The sequence below is a fragment of the Otolemur garnettii genome, unplaced genomic scaffold, assembly GCF_000181295.1.
Source record: "Otolemur garnettii isolate 467f Iridium unplaced genomic scaffold, OtoGar3 scaffold00053, whole genome shotgun sequence".
Classification (NCBI taxonomy): Eukaryota; Metazoa; Chordata; class Mammalia; order Primates; family Galagidae; genus Otolemur; species Otolemur garnettii.
Window position 1 is genome coordinate 4777513 of NW_003852448.1, and position 26527 is coordinate 4804039.

Consider the following 26527-nt stretch of genomic DNA (forward strand, 5'->3'; position numbering starts at 1 on the left):
AGGTGTGCGGTGTGCCTGGCACCACGGGGATGCCGCGTGCAGGCAGGTGTGCGGTGTGCCTGGCACCACGGGGATGCCGCGTGCAGGCAGGTGTGTGGTGTGCCTGGTACCATGGGGATCAACAGGCACTGTTGGTTGAGGTGCAGATGCTCTGAATGGAGTGAATTGGAGATGGCTCTGGAGCTACTGGCAGGTGGAATGATTTGACATCTTCCTCTGCCTGACAGAATTTCATGACAAAAATAGAAGGCACCGCTGCACTGCAGAAGAGTGGACACGGCCAGGCTGCGGAGGGAGAGGGCAGCGGGAGGGCAGTCCCATGCAGCAGAGTCCTAAACCCCGGCAACACAGCTGGGAGAAACAAACGCCACCCACGGGCGGATGCCCAGGGGAACAGGAAGGCTAAGGAGGCTCAGCTGCAGTTTATTTTAATGGAAAAATAAAACTCTTCTCCCCGAAGCCTGTCTGGGATTCACTGATTCACTGGAGCCTTCCACGGGGGTGGCCTGCAGCTCTTTGTCGTTGCCCTGACAACTGGCCCTCCGAGTGGCTGGAGAGAGCAGCTTACAATGGCTTATTCTCTATTACTGCAGAAGAGCCCCCGCTGTGTTTGCTGCTGGTGAAGAGGCTGAATGCAGGGCACGTCCAGGACTAGCCACTGCCAGGGAGAGCAGGGCCCACGAGCGTCCCAGGGAGGAGGAGAGGCTGCTCCCCGGGCGGCGTGGGGCTGAGCAGACGGAAGGGACTAGGACCTGGCTCTTCGACTGTGAGCTCCTGTGCAGACACCCAGTGCCGCCTCGCTGCTGAGGACCATGTCTGTGTGGGGTCCAATAAATGGACCAATAAAATGGTCTGCAGCCATCTTATTCCATGTCTCAGCCACACGTGCGAGAGCCCTGGGAGTACGGGTGACACAGATGTGGACATGTACTGGAGGGTGGCAGGGACAGCAAACTACTAAAGCAGCATCGCTTTCTAAGCTCCAAAGGGGTCTCAGACAAGTGGGGTCCAACCTTCAATAATCGCTTTCTTACCTAAAGCACAGTTCAAAGACGAGCAGGGCAGGAAGATCCCCAGGGGCTGGGGGACCTGACTTCTCTGTATCAATTAAAAGTATGTGGTTGCTGAAGTCCCTCCCTGTGTGGTATCTGTCAGCAGCACAGTCACAACGTAAACCAGCTGCCATGTGTCTTTACCACCCTCCCCTCCCCGCCCCGCCCTGCCCACGTAGCTTTCCTGTTCACTCAGATACACGGTCTTGAGTCCTGAGTCCCACGTGCCAGGCAGCTGAGGTCTGTTCACTAAGCTAACTCACAAAGGGGATTGCAACACTGTCTGTTTTGTGGCAGAATTGCTACTGAAACTCTAACGTTAGGCAAGTTTTAGTGGCATTTTAGCATATAAATGGCCAGAATACACTGTTTTAATTCAACTTCCCCATCATTTTTATAAACTAACAGCTTGATATAAAGTTCATCATTTGAATGTATATGATTCAGAGTTTTTAAAATTTCAGAATACATAGATGTAAATGCTTTGGTTACCTGAATTGCTTTTGTATAGTCTGCGTCAAAGTTACAAGTTGTGTCCATCACCCAGACGGTGTGCACTGCACCTGTTAGGATGTGGTGTATATATTCCACGGAGTGCTCCTCAGCCATAAAAGATGCTGAACTAATACCCTCTGTAACAGCGTGGATGGAACTGGAGGCCATTTGTCTAAGTGAGGTATCACAAGAATGCAAAAACAAACACCACACACGCTCACTGTTACACCTGAGCTAATCCATCAACACCCATGTGCATGTTTGGTAATAAAACTCAATGGAAAGCAAGCAGATGGCGGGGGTGGGGGGAGGAGGGGCAGAGGGGAAGGGTAAACTCAATGCAGTGATGTAAAAAATGTACTAATGGAGCCGTGCAACCATCAACATTACCGGCTTCCAGAGAATTTGTATGTCTTTGGAGAGATGTACACTGAAATCCTTTACCCATTTTTATTTTTTTTTAATTTTAGAATATTAGAGGATACACATTTTGTTTATATATTTTGTTTTGTACAGACTGAGTCAAAGTTATAAGTGTGCCTTCACCAAAATAGTGTGCATTGTACCTAAATTTTCAATTGAATTATTTCTCTTTTGAGTTCTGTGAGTTCTTTGTATATTCAAGATAATATACTTTGTTATATATTAGTTAGCTACATATAACTAATATTTTGTTATAGTACATATAATTTACAAATATTTTCTTCCAATTAGTGGGCTGTCTTTTCACTTTCTTTTCTCTTCTGTTTTTGCACTTCTGGTTAATGTGAGGGTTCAAACAACTAGATCACACTATTTGCATTTGTTAGGTAGAGTCCCTCTTGTAGTTGTGCCCCGCACTCAAAAGTTGTGCCGTGTGCCCTTCCATTGTGCCCATTAAGTGGGAGCACACCAACCCCCTCCCTCCATCCGCTCCCTCTTGTCACTGTCTTGACAGGGTTTTTGTCACACACGAAGGTTTTAAGTTTGAAATTCCAATTTTTTTTTCTTTAGTTGCTTATATTTTTGGTGTCACATCTAAGAAACCATGGCCAATTCAAGGTCACAAAGATTTACGCCTATGTTTTAGTCTAAGAATGTTTTAGCTTTAGCTTTTATATTTACAAAGTTCCCGGTTCATATGAGTTAATTTCTGTATATCATGTGAGACAGGGGTCCGACTTCATTGTTTTGCAGATGAATATTCTAGCAGAAGTTTTTCAAAGGATTATTCTTTCCTCTTTGAATGGTCTTGGTAACTTTGTCAAAAATTAATTGACTACAGATGTATAGATTTATTTTTAAACTCTCAATTCTATTCCACTGATCTCTATGTCTGTACTTATGTAGTATCATACTGTTTTGATGACTGTAGCTTTATAGTAGATTTTAAAATCAGGAGGTGTAAGTCTTCAAATTGTTCTTCCAGAATTGTTTTTGTAACTTTGAGTCCCTTGTATTTTCATGTGAATGTTTCAGAGTCAACTTGTAATTTCTTCAAAAAAGACAACCGGGATTTTGATAGGGGTTGAGTTGAATCTTAGATCCCCTGGGGAGTTACTGCCATGTTAACAGTCTTACATATTCTGATCCAATTTTATGGAATATATTTTCATCTAATTAAGTCTTCTTTAACTTTTTTCAATTTTGCTTTGTAGTTTTCAGTACTCGAGTATTTTACTTCTTTTGTTAAATTTATTCTTTAGTGTCTTATTTCTTTACATATTTTAAGTGGAATTGTTGTTTTAATTACTTTTGGATTTTTTACTGCTAGTGTACAGAAATACAAATGTTTCTAACATCTTGGTCTTTCATCTTCCATCCTGCTAAACTAATTTATTATTTATAATTGCTTTTCATTTTGGTGAATTCCTTAAGATTTTCTAAACACATGTTTATGAATAGAGATAGTTTTACTTTTTTCTGAGTGTCTTTTTAATTTTTTATTCTTACCTAATATCTCCACCTAGAACCTCTACTATGATGCTAAATACCAACACTGAGAATGAAGGCCTATTTCTTATATCCCCTGATGTGAGGGGGAATGATTCAGTCTTTCACCAGTAAGCATGACGTCAGCCATGGGGTTTGTCATAGATGAATTTTATCAGGTTGAAGATGGTTCTTTCTATTCCTGGCTTGCTGAGTCTTTTATCATGCAAAGATTTCTCGGTTTTGTCACATGCTATGCTTATTGAGATGGTCGTGTGCATTTCGTCCTTTATTCTGTTGATATAGATATATGATGTTGATGAAGTTTCATGTATAAAGACTTTTTTTTTCATGGAATAAACCCTGTTTGGTTATAGCGTAGAATCTTTTCGTGGTTTTCTGCTATCTTCTTGAGGATTTTTACACCCGACTTCATAAGGGACGTTAGTCCGTTGTTACCTCTTCTTGTGATACTGTCATCTACTGCAGTTTTGAGCATAGATTCCCTTTTCTTATTTAAATTTTGGACTAGTAGCTTAATCAAGCATCATAATTTGACTGTATTTTTGTACCTACCAAAAATATTTTTACATCACAATATCTACTTCTTTTTCCATTTTGGGGGCCTATTGCCTGTGTAGTTCACTGAGGATTGGAACTTTGTTTCTTTGCCCAAAGAGTATCTAACATGGTAATAACAATGGTTGAAATAGTGAGGTACTGTCTCCTCTGTGGCCACCATGTTTTCCTATGATGCTTCCCAGACGGTTGTCTCATAGGAAAAGGGTTTCTTCTCTCCCTAATCCCAACACTCTGTGGCTCCTAAGTTCTCACCATGCCATTAAGCCCCCTTCACATATCACCTTCTGCATGAACTCTCTCAAGAGGATTTCCTTCTCTTCTAAATTCCATAGCACTTCTACTCAATGGTGCGTGCACATACCTGCACTTGTTGCAGGTTTACTCTGGATTTTACTGTGTCTTTTCTTTGCTAAGAGCAGTTCATGACTCTGGTTTATACTTCATCTGTTCCATGTTTCCCCCAAAATAAGACCCATCCAAAAAATAAGCCCTAGCAGGATTTCTATGCATTTGTTAAATATAAGCCCTAACCCCAATAATAAGACCTAGTGATGGGCATGGCTATGCAGCGTATCGGCATAGCCACACCATACATTTCCTCATGGAGCTATAAGGAAAACTGGAATACCTTTTATCTGCCACAGCTCCTTTCTCCAAGCCGTTCGCACTTGTGCAGGTGTGCAGGTGGTGACCACGGTCACAGGCATCCTATTGCACACGTGTGAACAGCTAGGGGAAAGGAGTTCAAGCATCACTAGCACCAGCCCCACTAACAAGGTAAGCTCCCCCTACCAGGTTCCAGAAGAAGATGACTTAACTGTATTTGAATAAATGTAGATTGTTATATTACACTTAATAAAAATAAGACAGCCCCTGAAAATAAGCCCTAGTGTATCTTCTTGAGAAAAAATAACTATAAAACAGTGTCTTATTTTCAGGGAAACATGGTACTACCTAAAAGTTCCTTCCCCTTACTTCAAATTCAATATATGATGTCTTAATAATTTTTCTTAATTCATTCTTACTGTAATATTCAGAAAGTCTACATATTATATAAAATTGTTATAATTATGCCACTGCCTTTAAGTTTATCAAGCATGAATAATAATTGCGAATTTTAATACATGCTAAACATCTCTACCTAGTCAACAACTATATAAAGAAATTCAAAGCAGGCTCAGCGCCTATAGCTCAGTGGCTAGTGCACCAGCCACATACACTAGAGTTGGCAGTTTGAGCCCAGCCACATACACCAGAGCTGGCAGTTTTGAGTCCAGCCCAGGCCTGCCAAACACCAATGACAACTACAAGCAAAAACCATCCAGGTGTTGTGGTGGTTGCCTGTAGTCCCAGCTACTCAGGAGGCTGAGGCAAGAGAATCGCTTGAGTCCAAGAGTTGGAGGTTGCTGTGAGCTGTGACACCATGACACTCTACCCCAGGCAACATAGTGAGACTCTATCTCAAAAAAAAAAAAAAAGGAATTTAAAGCATTTACAATGGATTTTCCCACTGAAATGATATTACATCACTTATCACATGGCACGACGAGAACTGGAACATGAGAAAAATTAATTATGGGATAGGAGGTTTCACAAAGTGAAACTGTGTGATTTCTCCCTTACAGTAACTCATTTCCCCAAGAACAAAGGGAAGTACCTGGTGTCAGCAGAATGACTGAGGTGACAATCAGGGAGCAGATGACCAGAATCACCAGCAGTGCGATCGCGATCCCCTTCCAATTTCGTTGTGGGGGGTTACTTCCCACCAGCTCCTAAGAACAAGAGCAAGAAAGAAAGCCCAAGTGAGTGAAATAGCAAATAAAATAAGCGAAATAAATGTATTTCATTCCAACTGAGGACCAAGACGCACACAGTGAGGGTGGAGTGTCCCCACCCTTGACGCTACCGTTAGCTCCTTTCTGTGCAAAGCCTCAGTCCATCTCTTCCCCGTACTGTGACGAGAAGGAATCTGATATGATGTTATATTTCAGCTTTTGTGCAAACCTAATTCTCCTCCTCCCAATGAACCAGACTCCACCGTGTAGGGCAATCCTGAAGTTTCCTCTCTATCACAGCCATCCTTCTTGCCCCCTTGATGAAACCCAAGTCATATTACATTCTTTAGCCCCAAGTTCTCCTCTTTCCTTTTCTTTATATCCACCCTATTCATGTTTATTTCTGGCTACCAAATTTAGGTATTTGCTCAACATATACAATGTGCCAGTTTTAATCAACTTCTGCCCATCCCTCCCACCTTCAGGCTTTTCCATAGCTCCTCAGTCAGGTTTCAGGATGTCCTCACTCTTCCCCAGGTAACTCACCCGTCCCTATTCTAGTTTGCAGCCCCCCCCCCCCACAGAGCCATGCTTGCATTGTAGCAAGGGTGGGACAATCTGCAGACTCTGCTAAAGGTTGCATAAATCCAGGAATTAACCAGGCATAGGGGCTGCTGAGACCAAACTTCCAGTCCCCTTCAAATGAGGGAGGCTGTATAATTTGTACTCCAAATTGGGACCATTTGAGAGATAAAGGGGGCAATGTTAATAATTGTTAATAAGTAATAAACATAACAGTTACATAATAATCATTAACTACAAATGCCTGTGTACAGGGCTGAGAACATGCTCTGAGAATTCACATAATCACAACTTATATCAACCAAGCCATAATGAAGAAGAATGGAGATGGCCTCAAAAGATACACCAGGCAACATATAATAAATATACCTGTGTCCCAAATGGGAGGTTCATTAGAATGCATCAAGTCGTTGCAAATCAAAGTAAATCTCGTAATCATGGGATGGAAAATGGTTAATATTTACCATCCAAATATTTAATATTGGATATATCAGTTTTTAAATTAAGAAAAATTCAGAGGACCATTATAGTATTAGCAGACAAGAGTCCTATAATTGTTCAGAAATTTTGATTCATCTTCATATTTGCCATTCAGAACTTAATTTATCTACTACGAAGTAGCTTATTAGAACCTAAAAAATAAGACTAAGTACGAAATAACTATAAAAAGTGATACAAATTCAATCTTATTTTCTATTAGAGAGGGCTTTCTTATCTGGCTAATGCCAAGGATAAGTGATTAGATCATGTTGACCCTGCAGCTTTTCATTTCGCTCAAATTAAAAAAGAAAATAAGTTCTTTTCACCAAATTTGTGAACATTGTGAATCTTTGAGTGGCACTATTCATACAAGCAACAAAGGGTGGATAATTTCACAGACCTCAGCTGCAGAGAACCATCAAAACCAGGGTCTTACTACTCAAGACCAAATCTTACTCACTATCCAGAAAGACAAATTAATGTTAAGTCTATTGTCCAGAAGAGCTCAAACAATTGATATTTTTTGTTCCTCGTAAGAATAAGCTGCAATTCTACATTGTTTTAAGCACGTCTGGTATATAATAGGCGCACAGCCTAGGCATAACTGATCACGTGATCGGTAGCTCCCTGGCCCAAGCACACACACAATATGGCGTCCAAGCTTTGGGTGGCTACTGTTACAGCTAATGATACAGACGGTACATTTACAAAGATGACCAAGGACAAAAATGTTTGTGAAACATGCCGTGAAGTAAGGTTGAAGGACGTGTTCAGCTTAAAATATCAGAATACGGCTCAGCACCTGTAGCTCAAGAGGCTAAGGCATCAGCCACATACACCTAAGGTGGTGGGTTCGAATCCAGCCTGGGCCCGCCAAACAACAATGATGGCTGCAACCAAAAAATAGCCAGGCGTTGTGGTGTGCACCTGTAATCCCAGCTACTTGGGAGGCTGAGGCAGGAGACTTGCTTAAACCCAGGAGTTGGACGTTGCTGTGAGCTGCAATGCCATAGCACTCTACCCAGGGGGACAGCTTGAGGCTGTCCATATGTCTCAAAGAAATATATATATATAGCAGAATACTTGGAGTTTTCATCTCTTTGAAGATGTATCACTGGAGGACGGAGGAGCCTGAGTTTGTGCAGCTCCAGAAGGCAGAGAGAGCACAAGCAGGAGGACGTTTCATGGGGCAGAGCTGTGTGTCAGTGAGACTTCAGGGAGTGAGAGTTGGCCAGTGGGGGCCATGGCGTCCCTCTGAGAGAAGGGAGTATGTGAATCCCACTCCCACTTAGGAAGGTCACCAGAGGAGCTGCTGCTCTGGGGACGACTAGCTCTGGAGACCTGTCCTGGGTGCATTTGGTGGAGGTGGTGAGAAGTATTGAATTGGGGGGGGGGAGTGTAAGAAAAGCCGGTCCACAGTGCTCTCCCCTGCAGGCAACGCAGACTGCTGCTGGCACTCACATGCCCCTCTGCAGTTCCAGGGCTCCCCAAGGCCTGAGCCCCCCACTCTCCAGGGAAAAGCCTCATGTGCACGTCACACAGCAACTCTGTGCTCCCCATCTCTCAGTTCTACCCCACACTCCGCTCACTCCTCATTGTTCCTGAGCACGTCAGCCCCGTCTGCGCTCTCTGGCCTCACCACCGTCCACACTTTCCTGGTCCCTGGGATTTCTTTACCTTCATTCTACCAGGCAAATCTCTTTTCATTCTTATCCATTAAAACGTCACCTGTGCCATTTTAGGAAGTGTTGCCTGACTTCTTAGCCATTGTTCTTTTACCTGGACACAACCCATATACTCTAAAAGTGCTTTCTGCAATGGTGAAACATCATTAAATTATGGATTTAATCCTTGTGTGTTACCAGATTGCAAACTGCTTAAGGACACAATTATCTTGCTATGTTCAAGGTCCCAATGCCTGGTACAAAACTGACACTGTAGCGCACAGGGACTGCGTGACCAGTGGACAAATGAATAGGCAGATGCCTGTGTACGAGGTAACTTGTGTCTGCTGGAAGGTCTGGCTGAAAGGTGATCATTTTTATCACAGAAAGCAAAGGGTTAATACAAGCCCAGTCACACAGCGAGGCCATAAGCAGGAGCGGAGCTGCAGGATGTAATGCAAAGTGACACGTATAGTTGGCAGTCCCTGTCCCTCGTGACATCACTGCTGCTCATACTTATTTTTAACTCAGGCAAAAGGAAAACAAACAGTGAAGCCACACTTTTCCCGGAGACTGCTGGTTACTTAAATATAAAGTACATCGTTGCAGGATGCTGTCACCTTAGTAATTTGGGGTAACAGCTTGATATTATATGTGCCAAATGTACAAATGAAATGGAAGAAAAAGACACCCCACTGTGTCCTGTGGATGGACTCAAGGGTGGGGCTGTTACCCACTGCTTTTTTCTCTGTCCCAGTGATAGCCGACGGGACCCGGGCCCCTGGCAGGGACTCCGTTCCTGCCCTCTCCCCACTGTGCTAAAAGCTGAGCCGTCGCATCCTGGCCTGAGCTAACCTTCTGAACACTTTCCTTCTCCAGCTTCATGTCTAACGGTAGGGGACACTGGGGGGCGGGGGGGATGACTTTAAAACTTAGAGAAATTAGGGCTGCAGGGTGAAAAGGGTGGGAGACAAAAGGAACCAGGAGCTTCGGTGTTACAAGGATGTCAATCCAGTAGAACCCATAATTATAAATGTATAATTTATAGAAATTACAGAAACATGCAGTACTGCTTTACTATTTATTACTATCACCACTGAATACTGTTTCAGTATTTGATATATAAAAAGCAAAACAACTCAGCAGCACGCTGCCTCCCCGACACTTTACAAAGAGGCCGAGCGGGCAGGGCGGGCACAATCCTGCCTGATATGCCAACGCTTCCTTGCGTCCTAAGCTCTAAGAGTTTCAATTACTGTTGAGCTCTCAAAGCAGGTGACCCCCTTGAGTGTTCTGGGGACACACCGCACGCCTTGCTTGCTTTATGGAAGGTGAGTCTAGTGAGAGGCGCAGAGGAGCGCCACCCAGCAGGAGAGAGGAGAGAACCAACCTGAGCTGCCTCCTGAAGAAGCACCACTGCAGGGGGGATGGGGGGGGGCACAGGGACCACCAGGTGCAGGGGGACAGCAGGGGCCTCAGGGGCTGCAGAGGTCCTGCCTGGCTGGCCATGATGGGGACAGCTGGCAATTTTGCATTTTATTTCCTTTAGCTAAAGGCAGAGGGGTCAACCAGATGGCCCTCTCGCCAGGGAAGCAGGAAGAGCGTTACATTATTTTTCTCACAATAATCCATCTTTAAGCCAATCAATCTCTATCAGGCACCTCACAGAGGTATATGAGGACAGCAAGACTGCGCCCAGCTCCCCAGATGGAAAGAAGCCTTTTCTAAGATCTACTAGGCCTATGTTCAGGAGGTGTTCAATAGTTTTAAATAATTCCTGATGATACGTATTGATCTGCAGTTAGCTGGGCTTCAGAATTTGGGCTGCAAGTGAAAACACAAGCTAGTCTCGAGTGGGCAGAGCCTGAGCCTCTGTCTGATAACGTGTGTGGAAACCTGGCCAGGGAGATTTCCACTTCCTGAGCCGCCCCTCCCCAGGACTGTCATTTGGATTTTGTATTTTGGGGGTTTGCTTTCACTGGTTGCAAGTGTGAGGGGCAGATGAGTAATATGAGTACAAGATACTGATCCATTATAACCCCGGGTACAGACCACAGGTCTGAGGCAGTGCGGGTCACAGGTGCCTCAGCCCTTCTGAAACAGCTCTGGGAGCAGCCTGAGCCCCGGGAATGGGGGTAGTGCTGGAGGGCACAGTCCTCTCCAAAAACGCTTCTGTTGACTTAGTTAATTCAAAGTTAATTTTGGTTAACTAGCCCAGCTTTTGAAGACTGCCTGTCAATTATGAATCTTCATCATCTTAGTGAGAGAAAAAAAGTTGCTATTGCCCAGGACTGTCAGACATGAATCCTTGGGTGCCCCTGCCCTGGGTGTCACACTCCTGTGTGTTTACAATGCACGTCGCACTTCCCAAGGTCCCTCAGGACTGTCCACTGCCCATCCTGCACGTGCCTTGTGGACTTATCTGGACTTATCTTCTCATATGCATTTGGAAACTTCCAGAGTCGGCTATCGATATAACATGGCATTACACGTCTGCCCCAGGGAGTGACATCGTCAAGTCCCACTCAGTGGTGTCCCCACGGCAGTGGTCTGCCCTCTGCCAGTGCTACCATGAACCCGGGTTTGGAGAATGAGCTCCTGCCCTATCCATCCTCCTAGGAAAACAAACCAATAGGCAAATTATTTACAGTATTAATATCTTTTTGTTAAAATTTCTTCTTGGTTAATTTTACCTGTAAACTGAAACACCAGAGCTCAAACTATTTCTAGCTCTTCACTTCAATTGACTGTATCCGATAGATTATTTTATAAAATTAATTCCAGATGTAAGTTATTCTTACCTTCAGAGGTCAGTCTAACTTGGCTATTTTGATATAATTTTTCGAAGATATAATGTTCCATAAGTCTCCGAAAGCAATGGCACTGTGGCTTACTCGTAGTCAAAAGAAATTTCACAGCCCGTCATGCTGCAGAGAAGCCCCGTCAGTGATAAGAGGGCCACTGAAGTGAGCTTCGGAATTTCAAGCTGAGCATGTGTCTCCTTCTCAGAGCTGTGTAGGGTAACAATGTCTTAAAAGCATCTTTAGATGATGGCCTTCTGTGCACAGACTCTGAAACCCACAGGCAATCTGGAGACAAATTTCCCGTCCTGGGCAGCTTTTTGGCAAACCCAACACCTCACTTCCCACTGTCAAAACTCCCTGCAGGCAATCCATAAACATTAAGCAACTAACGAACTAGTCTCAAAGGCAAGAACCACCAGCAATTTAATGGCAGGGACTAAAATAATTTGAGCTCATTTTTTCAAAAGGCCTTGCCACCCCGATAGAAGGTTCCAGCACCAAATGGACACACTGAGGAGTCAGAGCCATCTCAGCTGCCCTCCCCTGCACCCCTGGGTCACAGAGGCCACATTTCTACCCCGTGTGCCCCCTCCTCGCCTCCTCAGCCACAGGTAATTAACTGGCTTAACCTGAGCCAGAAGTCTGCGCCACACTGTAGGTGTGGGATTAAAATATTCCAATTTATTCTCGGCTGCTGTCATGAACCAGGAGAACGAAGACAGGCGAGTTCAGTGAGTGCTTCCATATGGTACACGGAACGTGCAGGAGACAGAGCAGGTTTGCAGAACAGGAGAAGGAACCAGAGAGGCTGAGAAGCTCCGAGACAGAAGCCAAGAGGGAGAGAACACACCCTCACTGCTTTTCCACTTCTTGACTTAATTTTCCTCTGAGGCCTGGATGAATTTTTCTCTTAGATTTAATAATACACTCCTGCTACTTTATGAACTATTTTATTGCTCATTTTGCTTAAACTACTTTGAGTTCATTTCTGAAGCTTAAAAACAAAAATGTTGAATACAGAAGACTCTCAGCCCAGAGTCCAGGGTCTGGCCCTTGCTCTGTTTCCAAGGAAACATTCCCTGCTCACTGTTCACATGCGTTCTACACAAGCTGACACTTACACACCCAGGGAAAGGTTTAACTGCTCACTTGGTTTGTAACTACAAAGTAACTCATTTGTGAATTGGATAAAGTTTCTTGGGAAAGACTGTTTATTCCATCAGCAGGAACAGTTCTTTTTCCAGGGAGACTTGGAGTGAAGTTTTGCAGCTACCGTAACAGATCCCTGGGAATCCAGCTGTCTCCACGGAGCAGCGTATGGTGCAGCCTCCTCCGTGACGGGAGGAAGCTCATTAGAGCTGCCGCGAGCGCCAGCGAGACAGTTGGCACCGCAGGATGTTTGTGCATCTTGAAGAGGATGGGCCGTTCCCGAGGTCGTCTCTATTTTGGGTACAGAAAGAAAGCCACAGCGCTTTTAAACTGTAGCTGGCCTTGATGGAATGTGTTCAGTTGACCCATGTCAGACACAACTGGTCTCTGTCAGCCCTCTCACACAGGTCCGTCTAACAGAAAAACCTACAGCTCAGAGAAGGCTGGTCACAGGGAGACAACTGACCAGCTACCATCATGCCTTAATTCCATCTGCAACCTCCACTCCCTCTGTTGGCAGTCTGACACAGTCACCAGTGCTGGGGCTCAGGGTGTGGGCATCTGCATGGGGGCAGGGCCATCGTCATTCTGGCCGTGCAGGGGACACACAGCAAAGGCAGCCTGAGCCTGGAGCACGGTGTGACCGGACACTGACCGAGGGGTGACGTGTCCTGAGACGCCGCTGGGGGACGGGCACAGGTGAATCTGGCCCCAGCCTGGCAGAGTCAGGTGTTTTGTCTTTCATCTAAAACACAATAGGAAGCCAGCGGAGGATGCTGTCAGCCACCTTTAATAACTTCTAGAAGTCAGACCCAGTTAATCATTCAGTTTGTTTAGAACGTCAGAAAAAGTGTGTGAAGGCCAGGATTGGGGACCTCTCCCACTGCGCCTTAATCTGTGTCTAGTAGCTGTCGAGGTGCAACCGAAACCTAAACCCTCACAAGGCAAGTGTAAAAATTACCCCAAGAAAACCAGCGCCCCCAGCCTGAGTGCGGGGCTCCCGTTACACAGCTCCATCCTCCTGTCTCAGCGCATTTTCTTCCTAATATTTATTCACTGGGAAAAGCTCTGACATCAATTTCTTTTATGTATCATGGACCATTTACTATAAGGAGAAGGTAGCAACAAATTACAAAATCAATGGTGCGTGTATCTCAGGACGGCGAAACAGCTTTCTAATCGCTGCATTTCCATATTCAGGAGGACAACAAATGACTTTACGTCGGCAGGAACAAGTTTTAAAGAACATTTAGCGACTGACACATGTCCGTCAGTGATCATCCCTGGAGCACGCTGGATGAATATCCCATTTCTGTGTTACTGGCTTGTTTACTAAAATCTTCATTATCAGGGGCTCTTAACTCTTTATAAAGGTGTCAAAAAGACAACAGAGAAAATGATTAACCTGAGGTCTAGGAGTGGGCCAGACCAGAACCCAGGACTCTGTGTGGTCCAGAGCACAGCCCAGGGTTCTGCGTGGTCCAGAGTACAACCCAGGACGCTACATGGTCCAGCCTCGTGGAGATGGTACTGAGGAGGCCAATCCCCATTGGTGAGGTTGGCGGCAGAGGGCTGGCCCGGCACAGGCTGTGACAGAGTCATGGCAGCATGCCATCAGGTTGGTGTAACCTCTCTCCACACCCCTCTCTCTCTGTTTTCCTCTGCCCCTACCTCTCTTTGTCCCTGTTTCTCTTTCCATGGCCCTGTTCCTCCCTCTCTCAGGCATGATTAACACACAGCAATCAGGGATTTAAACGAAATTCTCTACCCTGTGGAGCAGCCATGGACACAAGAGCTACAGCAACAACCAGCAATTTCCAACCACGGCACGGGCTGGTCACAAATGTGGGAGAGTCTGGAACATCAGAGAGCCATCAGCTCAGCCATGCAGGGGATGGTCACTCTGCCCATCAGAAGAGCAGAGCATTTTGATTAGAGAATACTGACGATCTAAATGACATCCCACCGCAGCTCAGGGGAGCAGCCCAGAACAAAAGATGCAGAAAAGAAGCCACGTGAGGTGGAGACTTACAGAGTGCTGGGAGGGAACGGAGGAGGCTCAGGCTGCCAGGAGCCTGGGAAGCGGATCACAGCACCTGGACAGCGGCCAGGTGGGGGCAAGGGAAGAACCAGCTGAAGCTGCCCACCTGGCTGGTGTGTAGGGTGAAATCAATCCCCCAAACAGGCCAGCAGCCTCCAGGGTTCTGCGTCTGTGTGCAGAACTATGACTCTGCAGTGTTAAAAAAAAAAAAATTAAAATAGGAAATGTAGGTTTATGGTGACCTTTCTACAGTAGGTAGTTACATGGTACACGTTCAAATAATTTCTCTCTGAAACTATTAAAACACAACCTGCACTTTAAATAACAAATGTGCATCATTTAGAAGTTGCAGGTGGGAATGAGATGGGCAAGTTTACGTATTAAACTGAATTCAGATTCCTGATGTTTCCCTTGAGCTTTATCCATCCAGTCTAAGTCATTATTTTATGATGCAATGTCTTTAAATATTGCAGTTTAAAAAGCTTAGGCACACCTTTATATTTTTATAAGAAAGACTGTTAAAAAATAACTACTGATCTCATACACTGAGCAGACCTGTGTGTGTGACGGGATAAACCAGAAGCATTGGCTTTACCGCAGAGGGTTGTAACAGCTGAAAGGACTTGGAAAAAGCTTCAAGGAAAGCAAACCATGATTATTTCATTGGAAAACTGGGCCTCCAAGGAAAGGTCAAGGTAATTAGTGTATTGTCTGAAGAGAAATGGGCCAAGCCAGAACTTAATGATGGCCTCAGATAGAACTCATTTGCATAATCTGAAAGTTTTGGGACAAAAAATAAATTATCTAGTCCCTAGGACAGAGGGAGAAAACTAATTCAAAAAAAAGGGTGTTTGAAATACATCTACATATTTCTCAAAATGATGCTCCTGAAGCCGCTTGGGATCCCCTGGGAGTGTGTGTCAAATACAGATGTCTGGACCCGCCAAACTGGAGTCCCTGGGCATCAGGCTGGAGAATCTTCATTCTTCACGATGTGCAGGTGACGTTTACAAACCCTACCGTGTGAGTGCCACTAGCTACAGGACATCTGACTATACACCTGTCATCTGGACACATCAGTTCAGCAAAGTCTCGCCCAGGGCTCAAGGATGGAAAGCTCCAGGATGCGCTGGAAGGCTGCTCGGGGATGCAGGGACAGGTGTTTGGATGTGCAGCACTGGGTCGGGTCTCCAGTCCCATGGGATCCAAGCCCACCTCATCTATTTGTGGGAACCTTTCCCTTCCTTCTGAAATGCTTTAATCAGCAGCTCCTGGACTGGGTAGGCCCTGTCCTCCCTCTCGGCTCCCTGTATTCACACCGCACTCCACTCTGGCCTGTGTCCCCAGAGGCCAACCCCGACCTCCACAAACCGTCTCCTGCACATCCTCAAATCTTGGCATTAGCTTGGCCGACTGGAGGCACTGGCAGGAGATGGCTGAGGAGGTGGAGAGACAGGTCCTGATGTTTCCTTCCCTGCCTGCCTGTTTTCTGGCAGGGGCTGCTTCTTTCCACGACGATGCCACTGGCCAGGCCTCCATCTCCTACTGTGCCCTCAGCCCCGCCCTGCACTGCAGATACTCTTTCCTGAGAGTTCTAGAACAACCATTCTGGGCAGGTTAGCCCCCCTGCCCACGGCCCTGGTGGACAGGGCCCCATGCACTTTTCCTGCATCTGGAATGAATGAGGCAGCATCCACCATCTGTAACAGGGAACTGGCCTCCACCCACGGTTGCCGGGTCTCTGGCCAAGTAAATATGAAGCTCCTTTCAGGAAGGGACTGGCCTCCAGCTGTACCCCCTCCCCAGTATGGGGCCACATGCAGAGCTTTACAGAAATCCTAAATGATTATTTGCTGTATTGGTTGATCAGAAAGAGTTTTCTTTAATACCTTAAAATACACAGCTAAAAAATCTTGCTTACATTGCTATTGTCTTGTGCGAAGGGAGTGAATGCCATACATAAAGCATTCAGCAAAACAATCGTATGTGTGAAGTTTCTAAAGTGTAAATCACTGAGGGTTCATCAGGTAAGAACTTAGTGACATCCTCAAAAGTCCAAGACACTGGGGTTTATTTTAACCTTGACTTGGTATTTTCATTACTGGTATTCCCTCTGGCCGACAGCAAACCTTAACTGTTTTCCGGATGACTACTGGTAGTTGAAGAGGATTTAAGGAAAGCCAGTGTCCCTGCTCAGATCATGAGGATATCATGGTGCAGTTTCCACCTGTTACAATACCAGCGTGCCAGCTTCTGGGACTGATGTCCAAACCACACATCTGCCCTCCACAGAATTTTGCAATTACATGAAAGTAAGGGTTTGTGGTGGAAATTTTTCAAGTGTAAAACGCTTCCATTAACATATTCTGGAGCAGTCTGGAAACATGTTTGCAGAGAAACAGAATTGTGGCTGGCGGGCTCAGGGCAGCGGTGCCAGGTGGGCCTCTTGACTGATCTCCCTGCCCCACAGCCTGAGCACACATTTTCTGAGGGCAGCTATCCCAGATGCATTTCTCTTTCCCCAATCAGAAGCAATATGAGTGACAGTGATATCGTTGTCATACAGAGACCTGAGGACTGGTTGTGCAGGCGCCTATGTTTTGAATGTCTCAGCAAAACACAAGGTTTAAAAACCAAGCTCAGCAAATATACACTTTGTGGCTAGCACCTACTGTTAAAATGAATAAATAAATTGATAAAAACAATAACAAAACCCAGTGCATTATAAACCAGCACAGCTGAAAACAGCCTGGTCCTTTAAATGAGACAGATCATGAACAAGAACACTTTCCTTCCAGACCGAAAAGAGGGCGCATCCAGGGGCATCCTCCCTAGTCCCCAGGCCAATGCTGAGAACGCAGACTACCCCTGTGGTGTCACGGTCACCTTGGCCTTCTTTTGCCTGAAGAGTTGAGACATACCAAGCAACAGATCCCAAGGACCATGTCTGTTCTGAGTCATCCTGACTACGGTTATTACATAAATGTTGGCAACATCGACGCTCACTGGCAGAGCACAGGAATATCATGTTCTTGTAAATTAGCAGCGTTATATAAGCAATTTTCAAGGGAATCTCCAACTGATGTTCACTGGGAAAAAACCCAGCCAACTTGGTACATGGAATTTGCTACGAACCTAAGTTCTTAAAACTAGCCATATTTAATGTAACTGCAGACCAGCCAAGGAGAAGATAAACTATCTTTTTCATTTTGGCTATTCATGTCTTTGAATTAACTTGGTCCACAGAAACGGCTTCATTCAGAGTGAGCCCAATTCTGCTTTCCAGGGTGTGGAGGGAGGGGAGGCTGAGGCCGGGGCACAGGCATGCAAAGGTCAGCCCTGCAGGTGTGTGGAGGCCCTGAGTCAGGGGCGGGGCAGACACAAGGAGAAGGACCTCTGGACCACTGGGCCCAGGGGAGGAGTGGGAGGGGAGCAGGGGTGCAGCAACCCTCAGCCAGTGCTACTTGTGAAATGACAGGCCTGCTATCCCCCACCCGGGCCTCTGTGACCATAGCACTGTACATCTTTAAAGGACGGTGTTGACATGTCCCACCTTAATGCCTGAGTCTCTTGGTGGATGCCCTTGGCAGCTGCTCTTGGAGCACCACGCTGCTCTGAGCACAGCTCTCTGTCCTGCCTGCTCACCCGACAGCTACCCCTCTAGCCCACACAGCCAGAGCCCATCTACCTGCTCACCCCTCACAGCTACCCCTCTACCCCACACAGCCAGAACCCATCTACCTTTCAGAGCTGCTTTCAATGTCCCTGCTGCACACTGTGAGTCCTCATCCCTGTGATAAAGCCATCTTTCCTCCGATTCTGAGGACTTTGCTGTCACCTCCTGTGACATACTCGCTGTCTTCATGTATGAGCCGTCCCCATGGCTCATGTGCCATCTCTCCTGGGGGCTACTGGAGGAAGCACCATGAGCCTGGGACACCATCACGATCCATCTTTGTGGCACCATGGAGCCTAGTGACGTCCTCACACCTTTAATCCACAATACTGGTTTCCTGAACGGGAAAGATCTGACGGTCCCTAAGGAAGGAAGTGTGCAGATGAATCACACACACCTGGGTTTGCCTCCACCATGACCGGCTACACGACCAGGCATTCAACGCTGCGAAGTTCAGATTCTTCACTGTACGGTGGGGATAACGGACCCCTCACAGCATCGGATGGGAGATTAAAGATAACATGAACAGAGTGTCTACCTGAATGCCCAGCAGCACAGGTCATCAGCAAGCCCTGGCCATTAGCATGTCACTTATAAAAATGATCCCAAAGTACGCCCTGCTGCACTGTGGTGGAAGTGACAGTCTGTGTGCTCCCAACTCCCCAGTGTAATTCCTGTGGCAGGAGGCAGGGCCCTTAGAAGGTAATTGGGCCATGGGGGTGTGGTTCTTATGAATGGGGTCAGCACCTTACAGCAGACACAGGCTGCTTCTCTGTTCTCTGCCCTGGGAGGACACGAAAAGGAAACAGCTATCCAACGCTGGAAGGCCTTCCCACACTGGACACGTGTCTCCCTGGTCTTGGATGAGCCCTGGACGTGTGTCTCCCTGGTCTCAGACCAGACCTGGATATGTGTCTCCCTGGTCTCAGATCAGCCCTGGACGTGTGTCTCCCGGGTCTCAGACCAGCCCTGGATATGTGTCTCCCTGGTTTCAGACCAGCCCTGGACGTGTCTCCCTGGTCTCGGACCAGCCCTGTATGCGTGTCTCCTGGGTCTCACACTTCTAGCCTCCAGAACTGGGAGAGATAGAACTGTTCCTGATGACTCTGCTGTAGCAGCCTGGACCGACTGGGTCAAGAAGTTAAAGTACCCATAAAGAACAGGCATTTTTACAGCACTGAGCCTTCCCAGTTGACCTGCCATTCAGCCAGCCCAGTATCAGAATGCTGTCTGCTCACACAAAACAAATAAAACACAAAACCAACCAACCAACCAAAAAAAAAAAAATTGGGCTGGAGATCAGAAGAGGTACAGAAAGCTATTTGAGAACCACAGGCTGTCAAGTAGCCCCAGGACTGAGCCAGGAGCTGCTCTGAAGCCCACAGCGGCCCAGGACAAGGAGCTCCCAGCACTCCAAGGCTGGGAGTGAGAAAGGTAGGGGAGACCCACTGTCGGGCTCTTCAGGGATAAGCAGGGGTTGCAGACAGCACTGGGCCACATCCTCTGTGCTGGCGGCAGCAATGCTACATACCATGTCTTTACAGGTCACACCACACTGTGTGAGCGTCTCTAACTGGCCCTGACCATGTCTGGGACCCGAGATGAGACATTCGGTGTGGCCCTCCTTCCTCTGCCTTGCTGCGCCCGCTCCAGGCCCGCCCCACCTCTGTGTCCCAGGGAGGAATCCGGTGTTCTCAACACCAACAGCATCACTGTTGATTTGGGTGGCAGCTTTGAGACTGTGGGTCTCATTTCTACATTTTCAGCTGTGACAATCACACACCTTGATAATATCCAAAGAAACAGCATTTGTGTCCCAGCAGTTACAAAACAACCCAGTTCAGTTCCCTACTTCATTAAGTCTCTTGAATGGGTTACCACAGGGAGTTATTTTATGTGGCTTTCCCTTAACAATGACAGTCTGTTGTAGCTGGTTCCAGTGTTGAAACACTCCCAACATTTAAGAAAGAGAAAGAGAGGCACCAGGCTGCCCCCCCCACCCCCACAGGGTTTTCTTCCTCTTGAGGATGAATGGGAAAGGTTCCTCACAGAGGTGGGCTCGAGGCCGGCTGGCCAGCCGGCTGCACTGCCCTGCGGGATTTCAGAGGAGGGTCAGCAAACCCTGTCACCTTACGAGGCTCGTGTTTCCCTCTGAGGGCACCAGGACCCACTCGGACACACGGACCAGGTTGAACGGATTCCCAGACCCGTTTCATTTGATCAAAACGAGGATAAGACAAATTACCCTAATTTTTCAGATGAAAAAGCTGCAGCTCAGAGAGGTCACCCAGCTGTGAAGTGGCAGACTGGGGCCTGACGCCAGGTCTGCGGGCTCTAATCAGAGGCTGCGTGACCACATCACCCAGCAACGCGCTGGGTCTTCTCCAGAGCTGTTTCTAGCTTTAAGATGATCCTCTGAAGACCTTGCTCACTCTGCGTTAGCAAAATATCCATTTTAGGTACAAAAGGGAACATCCAGAACACATAAAAATGTGGACCAATTTTTCTGTCTCTACAAGCCAAGGGTTCCAAAGATTTGTGACTTTTCAAAGTTTCCTTATAAGAATGTTGAAATATTTTATGAAATTCTATGAAGAATTCATTCTTCCCAATTTTCAACAGAAGATGTACCAGATCCTTAACTGCCTCTCTCCTGGGCAAAATCACTTTTCTCTTATTCAGACGTCAGAGTAGACCTATCAGCTTATCTAGGTTTTTTAAAAATGAAATTATTGGGCTACTACACTGAATTTCAAATGTGATAATGTATATTAAGAGGTATAGCAACTGGTTCAGAGCTTCCATATCATTTATACCTAAGGCTTGCTTCATATATAAAACACCCTGCTGGTTTCATTTAGGGCAATGCAAATCAACTCTTATGTAAGAGTTAACCTTAAGAAATTAGCTGCCCCTGTTTATTCCATTTATCCAACACTGAACGCACAGTGCCTGGAGGCTGCTGCTATTCAGGGCCCTGCAGCAGCTAGAATGGGAAGAGACAAGTGGCCTCCTCCCCAAATGACTCACACCTGAAGACGCAAGGTGTGTGTACAAAGTCACCTGGAAGAAGCAACAACAAACCAGCCTTAATAGCAGCGTGTGTGGGAGGCAGCTAGGTTGACTCCTCAACAGGGCACCCCGCCTCAATCCTGGGGTACCCAGGGGAGAGCCCACAGATGAGCAATTCCTGGGCGCTCATCCAAACGTGGAGGATGGAGCCGGAACGGGCTGGACTGGGCCTCGGCATGCTGAGAGGCAACAGGTGGGAGGGACGAAACTCCTTGCTATGTAGACAGATTAGGAAACCTCCTCTACTTCCCCTGTAGGGACAGAACTAGCTTCTCCCGCCCCGTCTAAATATGCTGTCACAGCTGTTCAGCTTACCCAGTCTCCCCCCTCTCCCGTCTTCCTGGGGAATTAAGATCCTTTCCACCCCACCTTTCGCATATGCACCTTTGCAGGAATCAATAAAAACCTTGTAAAGAGGCCAGAGAAGCGCTGCATTTTCTAGGTCTTACTACTTGGCCTGAGTTAATGAAAGCCTTCTCCAGACATTCTCGGACATTATGTTTTACACTGGCATGAGTTATTTATTTTCAGCCTAGTTTTTCCAGTTGGCTTTCAAACCAGCTTGGGGTTCACATGCCAAGACCCACCAGTTCAAACGTGCACTAAAGAAAAATAGGCTCTCCATTTATTCTGTTACTGATGAAAAATGGTGTCTAAACACCAAATAAAAGCATGTAAATGTTTTATAATAGCTTCTGCTAAGATGAGCGTGCAATCTGAGGTTAGGAGGCCATGTTTCAGCCAATTCCAGCCTTTTCTGAAGGTTGAAGGTAATTTTGAAATCACTGTACTTTTGACTATTATTTAACCACTGAAAATGATTTTATTTCTAAGGGGGGGAAACATCTACAGCATAAAGAAAATATGTACATCAATGTGTCAACCGTAGACTAACCCAAAGATAAAGCTTAAATTTATATCCCCAAAACTATTGTTAAAAGCATATAAATTTCACTTAATCTCAAGCTTTTCAAAACTATTTCATAAACACAAAATACAGAATGCACTTATTTCTAACTGTAGAGAATAATAGAGACAAAAATATTTGTGTCAATGTCAACACAATATATTTAAGTGAGAGCAGATCACAAAAATACTCAATGAAACTGAAGAAAAAATAAAATCACCTACTACATTAAAATGTTAATGACCTTGTTTGCTATTTTTATGTGCACAGAGCCCCTTACCCAAACTATTTCTGAGTAAAATAAATAGACTAGCATTGAACCATGAATAAAGAATACTTCTAGAAGAAGTGATTTTTTTTTTTTTTTTGAGACAGAGCCTCAAGCTGTTCCCCTGGGTAGAGTACCGTGGCATTACAGCTCACAGCAACCTCCAACTCCTGGGCTCAAGTGAGTCTCCTGCCTCCACCTCCCAAGTAGCTGGGACCACAGGCGCCCGCCACAATGCCCGGCTATTTTTTGGTTGCAGCCGTCATTGTTGTTTGGCGGGTCCGGGCTGGGGATTCGAACCCACCACCTTAGGTGTCCGTGGCTGGTGCCTTAGCCGGTTGAGCTATAGGTGCCGAGCCAGAAGAAGTGATTTTTATTTGTCAGAAAATCTCACAAATTGCTCTCTAAACAAACTCATCTGGTGTAGGAAACAATTTTCCTGCGGATTTTGTGCTCAATAATCTATTCATATAAACTTTTGTGAATATTTATGGCTCCATTTTATTTTTTCCGCAGAATATCAATAATCTTCCTGGCTGATATTTTCAGAGTCGTCATCTCATTTTCTCAATGACAGCCAAACAGCCAGAGCAGCGGGTCCTCAGTCCTAACACGGTCTTCATCTGCACGTCTATGTCCAGACCAATGCAGTGGGGCTGTGTCTGACCTCACGGGACCACAGGTGGCAGAAACCTCCCACCCATATGGAGCCATTGTGACTTTCCAATGAGATACACCCCATCAAAGCTCTACAGTCAGGTGGGAATGAGACGGACCCCTGTAGGATGTTCCACACACAACTCTCTCCAGCACAGAACGGCAAACCCCTCTGAAGCCAGGTCACACCGTCCCATTACCGTGGGAGTGCTTCTCACACGAGTGTTTGTATTTAGTAGATCCTCAACCAAATAAATCACCAAGTGTGCACTGTGAAAGTCCTCTTTTGCATGTACACCTCAGGAGTCCTATGACTGGCCACTCTCCCATTGCCTACTCAATATTACAACAAAAAGACAAAATGGTAAATTCTTAAACATGTTTTATTGTACCACAGTGTTTTGCTGAGCTGCTGGCTTAAAGAGCGTATAGCTAGCAACTGGAAAAAGGGCTGAAATAAGAAGAGAATTCTAGGAGCTGCCTTGGCAAGATGACATGGAAAATCAAACGTAGCATAATAAATCTAGGGACTGCCAGGCTCTACAGTGCCAAGAAACTGAATCCAATTCTCAATCTCATCTTTTGTTTTAACCCTGTAACATTCAAGTTACTGCAATCAGTGCTTAAAAAATTTATATGTTTTTTTCCCCAAAACTAACATATAAACAAAAGAGGAGGAAGAGATTCCGTTCTCGCAGTGGCCACCACACTGCTAGATGAATCAAGCAGCTCGCGAGCCCACCAGGACAAAGCCCTGTTCACACGACGTGTGAGGGACCCTGAGTGAGACGCCCCGTGCTGTGCAGTCAGACGGCCGAGCTCCTGAGGGGAAAATGCTCAGGGCGGCCCCACTGCCCCCCACGACACTAACCCTGAGATACGTGTGCTTCAATATTTATGGCTGTTTTTACTGGTTCAATCCACATCAGGAGCATTTAAGTCCTGTGCAGTTTTGTTTGATATTTCATGTGAAAAATAAAAACAGTTTCTAACTGATTGCTGGAGGATACAAAGGTGTACTCTTATAATCTGTTAAAATCCATACCTGATCCTTTAAGTAAAACCACGGGTCAACTCTAAGACGCCTCAGTGACTGGTTTCCGGAGGGAGCAGGAAAGTTGCCACTGACTCTGGCTGTTCGTCCCCCTCTGGAAGACTAGGTTACCCTCTGACGCTTTACACTGGTGCTCAGCTATGTTTAATTACACAATAAGGAGATCATTAGCTTCAGGTGTGCCTAAGACTTTATGAGCATCCACAGTGAAAATAAATCAACAAGAATGGGAGAACCACACGGAAGCAAATTACTCTTGATGACCTTCGCCTCGGACCCAAAGGATTCCGCAAACCTGGGTGGCTCTGAAACAGGCTACGCAGACTCCCAAAGAAAACCTTCCCTTCAAACCAGGGACTGCAGGAAGCGTTTCTGGAAGTGTCAGGAGAGATACCTCAGGCCTCACGGCTGTCAAGCGGCAAGTGCTACAAATCTATGCTAATTCTTAATCCGGTTCTCTGCTTCCTATAAGCATATTTCTGTCAAGTCATCACAGAGACGTTTGGGGGAGATGGACCTTTACAGGGGCAAACACAGAAGTGCCCTGGATAAAAATAACTTCTTTGTAAGAAACGTTTCCACCTGGGGAACACAGGGCACTGGACTCACTCTACCCCCAGATATTACATCTTAATTCTCAGAACCTGTGAATATGTTACATTACAGGAGGGAAGCAGGGACAGGGGGAATCAATACACCTAGTCAGCTGACTTTAAATAGAGTATCCACGTGGGCCTGAGAGTGAGGAAGAAGGGCTGGTGTCAAAGTGAGAGGCTGTTAGACAGCCAGCCAGACGTGGTGGCTCTGAAGATGGAGGAAGGGCCATGAGCCACGGAGTGTGGGCAGCTTCCAGAGTGCTGCTTTCAACCTTTTTTATGTCATGGCACCCTTGAACCTATAAACTTCCAAGGCCCATTTAAATTATGTTGATCCAAAAAAAAAAAAAGTAAGAGTAAGAGAAAGGATATACTTATTATGCTTTGAATTTCTTTGAAAAGTAATTAATGATTCTTTAAAAACTTTTGCAGCACATGTGAGATCCTCTCATGGCACACCAGTTGAAAATCACTGTTCTAGAGGCGGAAAGGCCCCCAGAAGGAAGGCAGCCCTACACACACCTGGACTTGAGCCAAGCGAGGCCCATTTCAGACCTCCGAGCTTCATGAGATGACAGATTTTAAGTTACTAAGTTTGTGGTAACGTGTAAACAGCATTTATAGGAAACTAATACATCATCTGTCAGGTTTTCTTTGGACAGCTGTCTCTTTTTGCAGACAAGACTCTAACCTGTAAAGGAGACCTGTGTGTGTGATCTGAGATGAACACTCTGGTTAATCGTGAGAGCTTCTGGGACTGGGGAACACATCTCCCCAGTAATGTGCAAAACCAGAGGAGAGTGGTACAGAATGTTATTTTTATAATCTGGGTTGTGTCTACAACTTTGTATATGTTCACGTTGGTGGAAAGAACTGGCAGCTACTTTTTTTTTTTTTCCATTATTGAAGCATTAGAAACAAAAGGCCAAAAACCAAACTCTGCGAAGAGTCCAAGACAGGAGGACAGAGGTTGTCCTCTACATTTCCTGGGCTTTGTTAGTTTCTGGCTTTCACTCTTTTTCTCCTATCAGTGAAGGCATTTGTGTACAGCTTGGAAAAATGTCATCGGCACCTTTGAATAACCCAATTAACTTGCCTCTTGAATTTTTGAAGAGATAATAAACTCGCACTCAACAATTCTTTTCACACTTGGGTTTAAACAATGAGATCAAAATCCTCAGCTGTGCTACAAAAGTCAGCTGAATTATAAAAGCGATTAGAGAGGCATCGTGCAATTTTCCAATTCATTAATCATCCCTGAGAGGCATTTTGCCAACAAAACTGTTCTTGGACAACACCGTTCGTTCATTTTTCTCTGTATTCTCTGTCTGGGTATTAGGGCCGCCCAGCTGCTCCCTTGACAAAGAACAACAGTCTTTCCCTGACCAAACATGGGCCAGGTAGCTCTGAACAATTTCTTGACTAGACTGAGTTTTAATCTTGGTCTATAAACACTTGAACAATTGCTAACATAATTTCTAACAGCTCAAGGCCACATCCCTAAGGTGACTCGGTCCAACCAAAGAGCCTCCAGGGAAAGCTCAAGCTTGATCAAAGAACTTGCTGTTTGCTGCGGCCAGCACTGGAGGACTCTGGGGGACGCGGGATCCCGACTTCACGACTGCAGCCGGCAGGGGCAGCACGTTACCTGTGAGCTGACCATGCGCTGTCGTGCTTCATTACTCTGACTCTGCTAAGCTCCCTCCTCCGTCTCCAGGCTCCCATTCTCCCTTTAAAATGCCCAGTCCCCTCGGCACACGCT

At 45.9% G+C, this 26527-nt stretch overlaps 1 protein-coding gene across 4 annotated transcripts in view; it reads right to left on the reverse strand.

Moving 5' to 3' along the window:
* Positions 1 to 26527, reverse strand: part of DPP6 (dipeptidyl peptidase like 6) — a 928521-nt gene that overhangs the window by 396323 nt on the left and 505671 nt on the right. For all 4 annotated transcript variants that reach the window (XM_003792026.3, XM_012806527.2, XM_012806530.2 and 1 more), the window contains one exon: positions 5698 to 5812. In XM_003792026.3, the coding sequence (XP_003792074.1) occupies positions 5698 to 5812 (115 nt within the window). The remainder of the gene's footprint in view (positions 1 to 5697; positions 5813 to 26527) is intronic.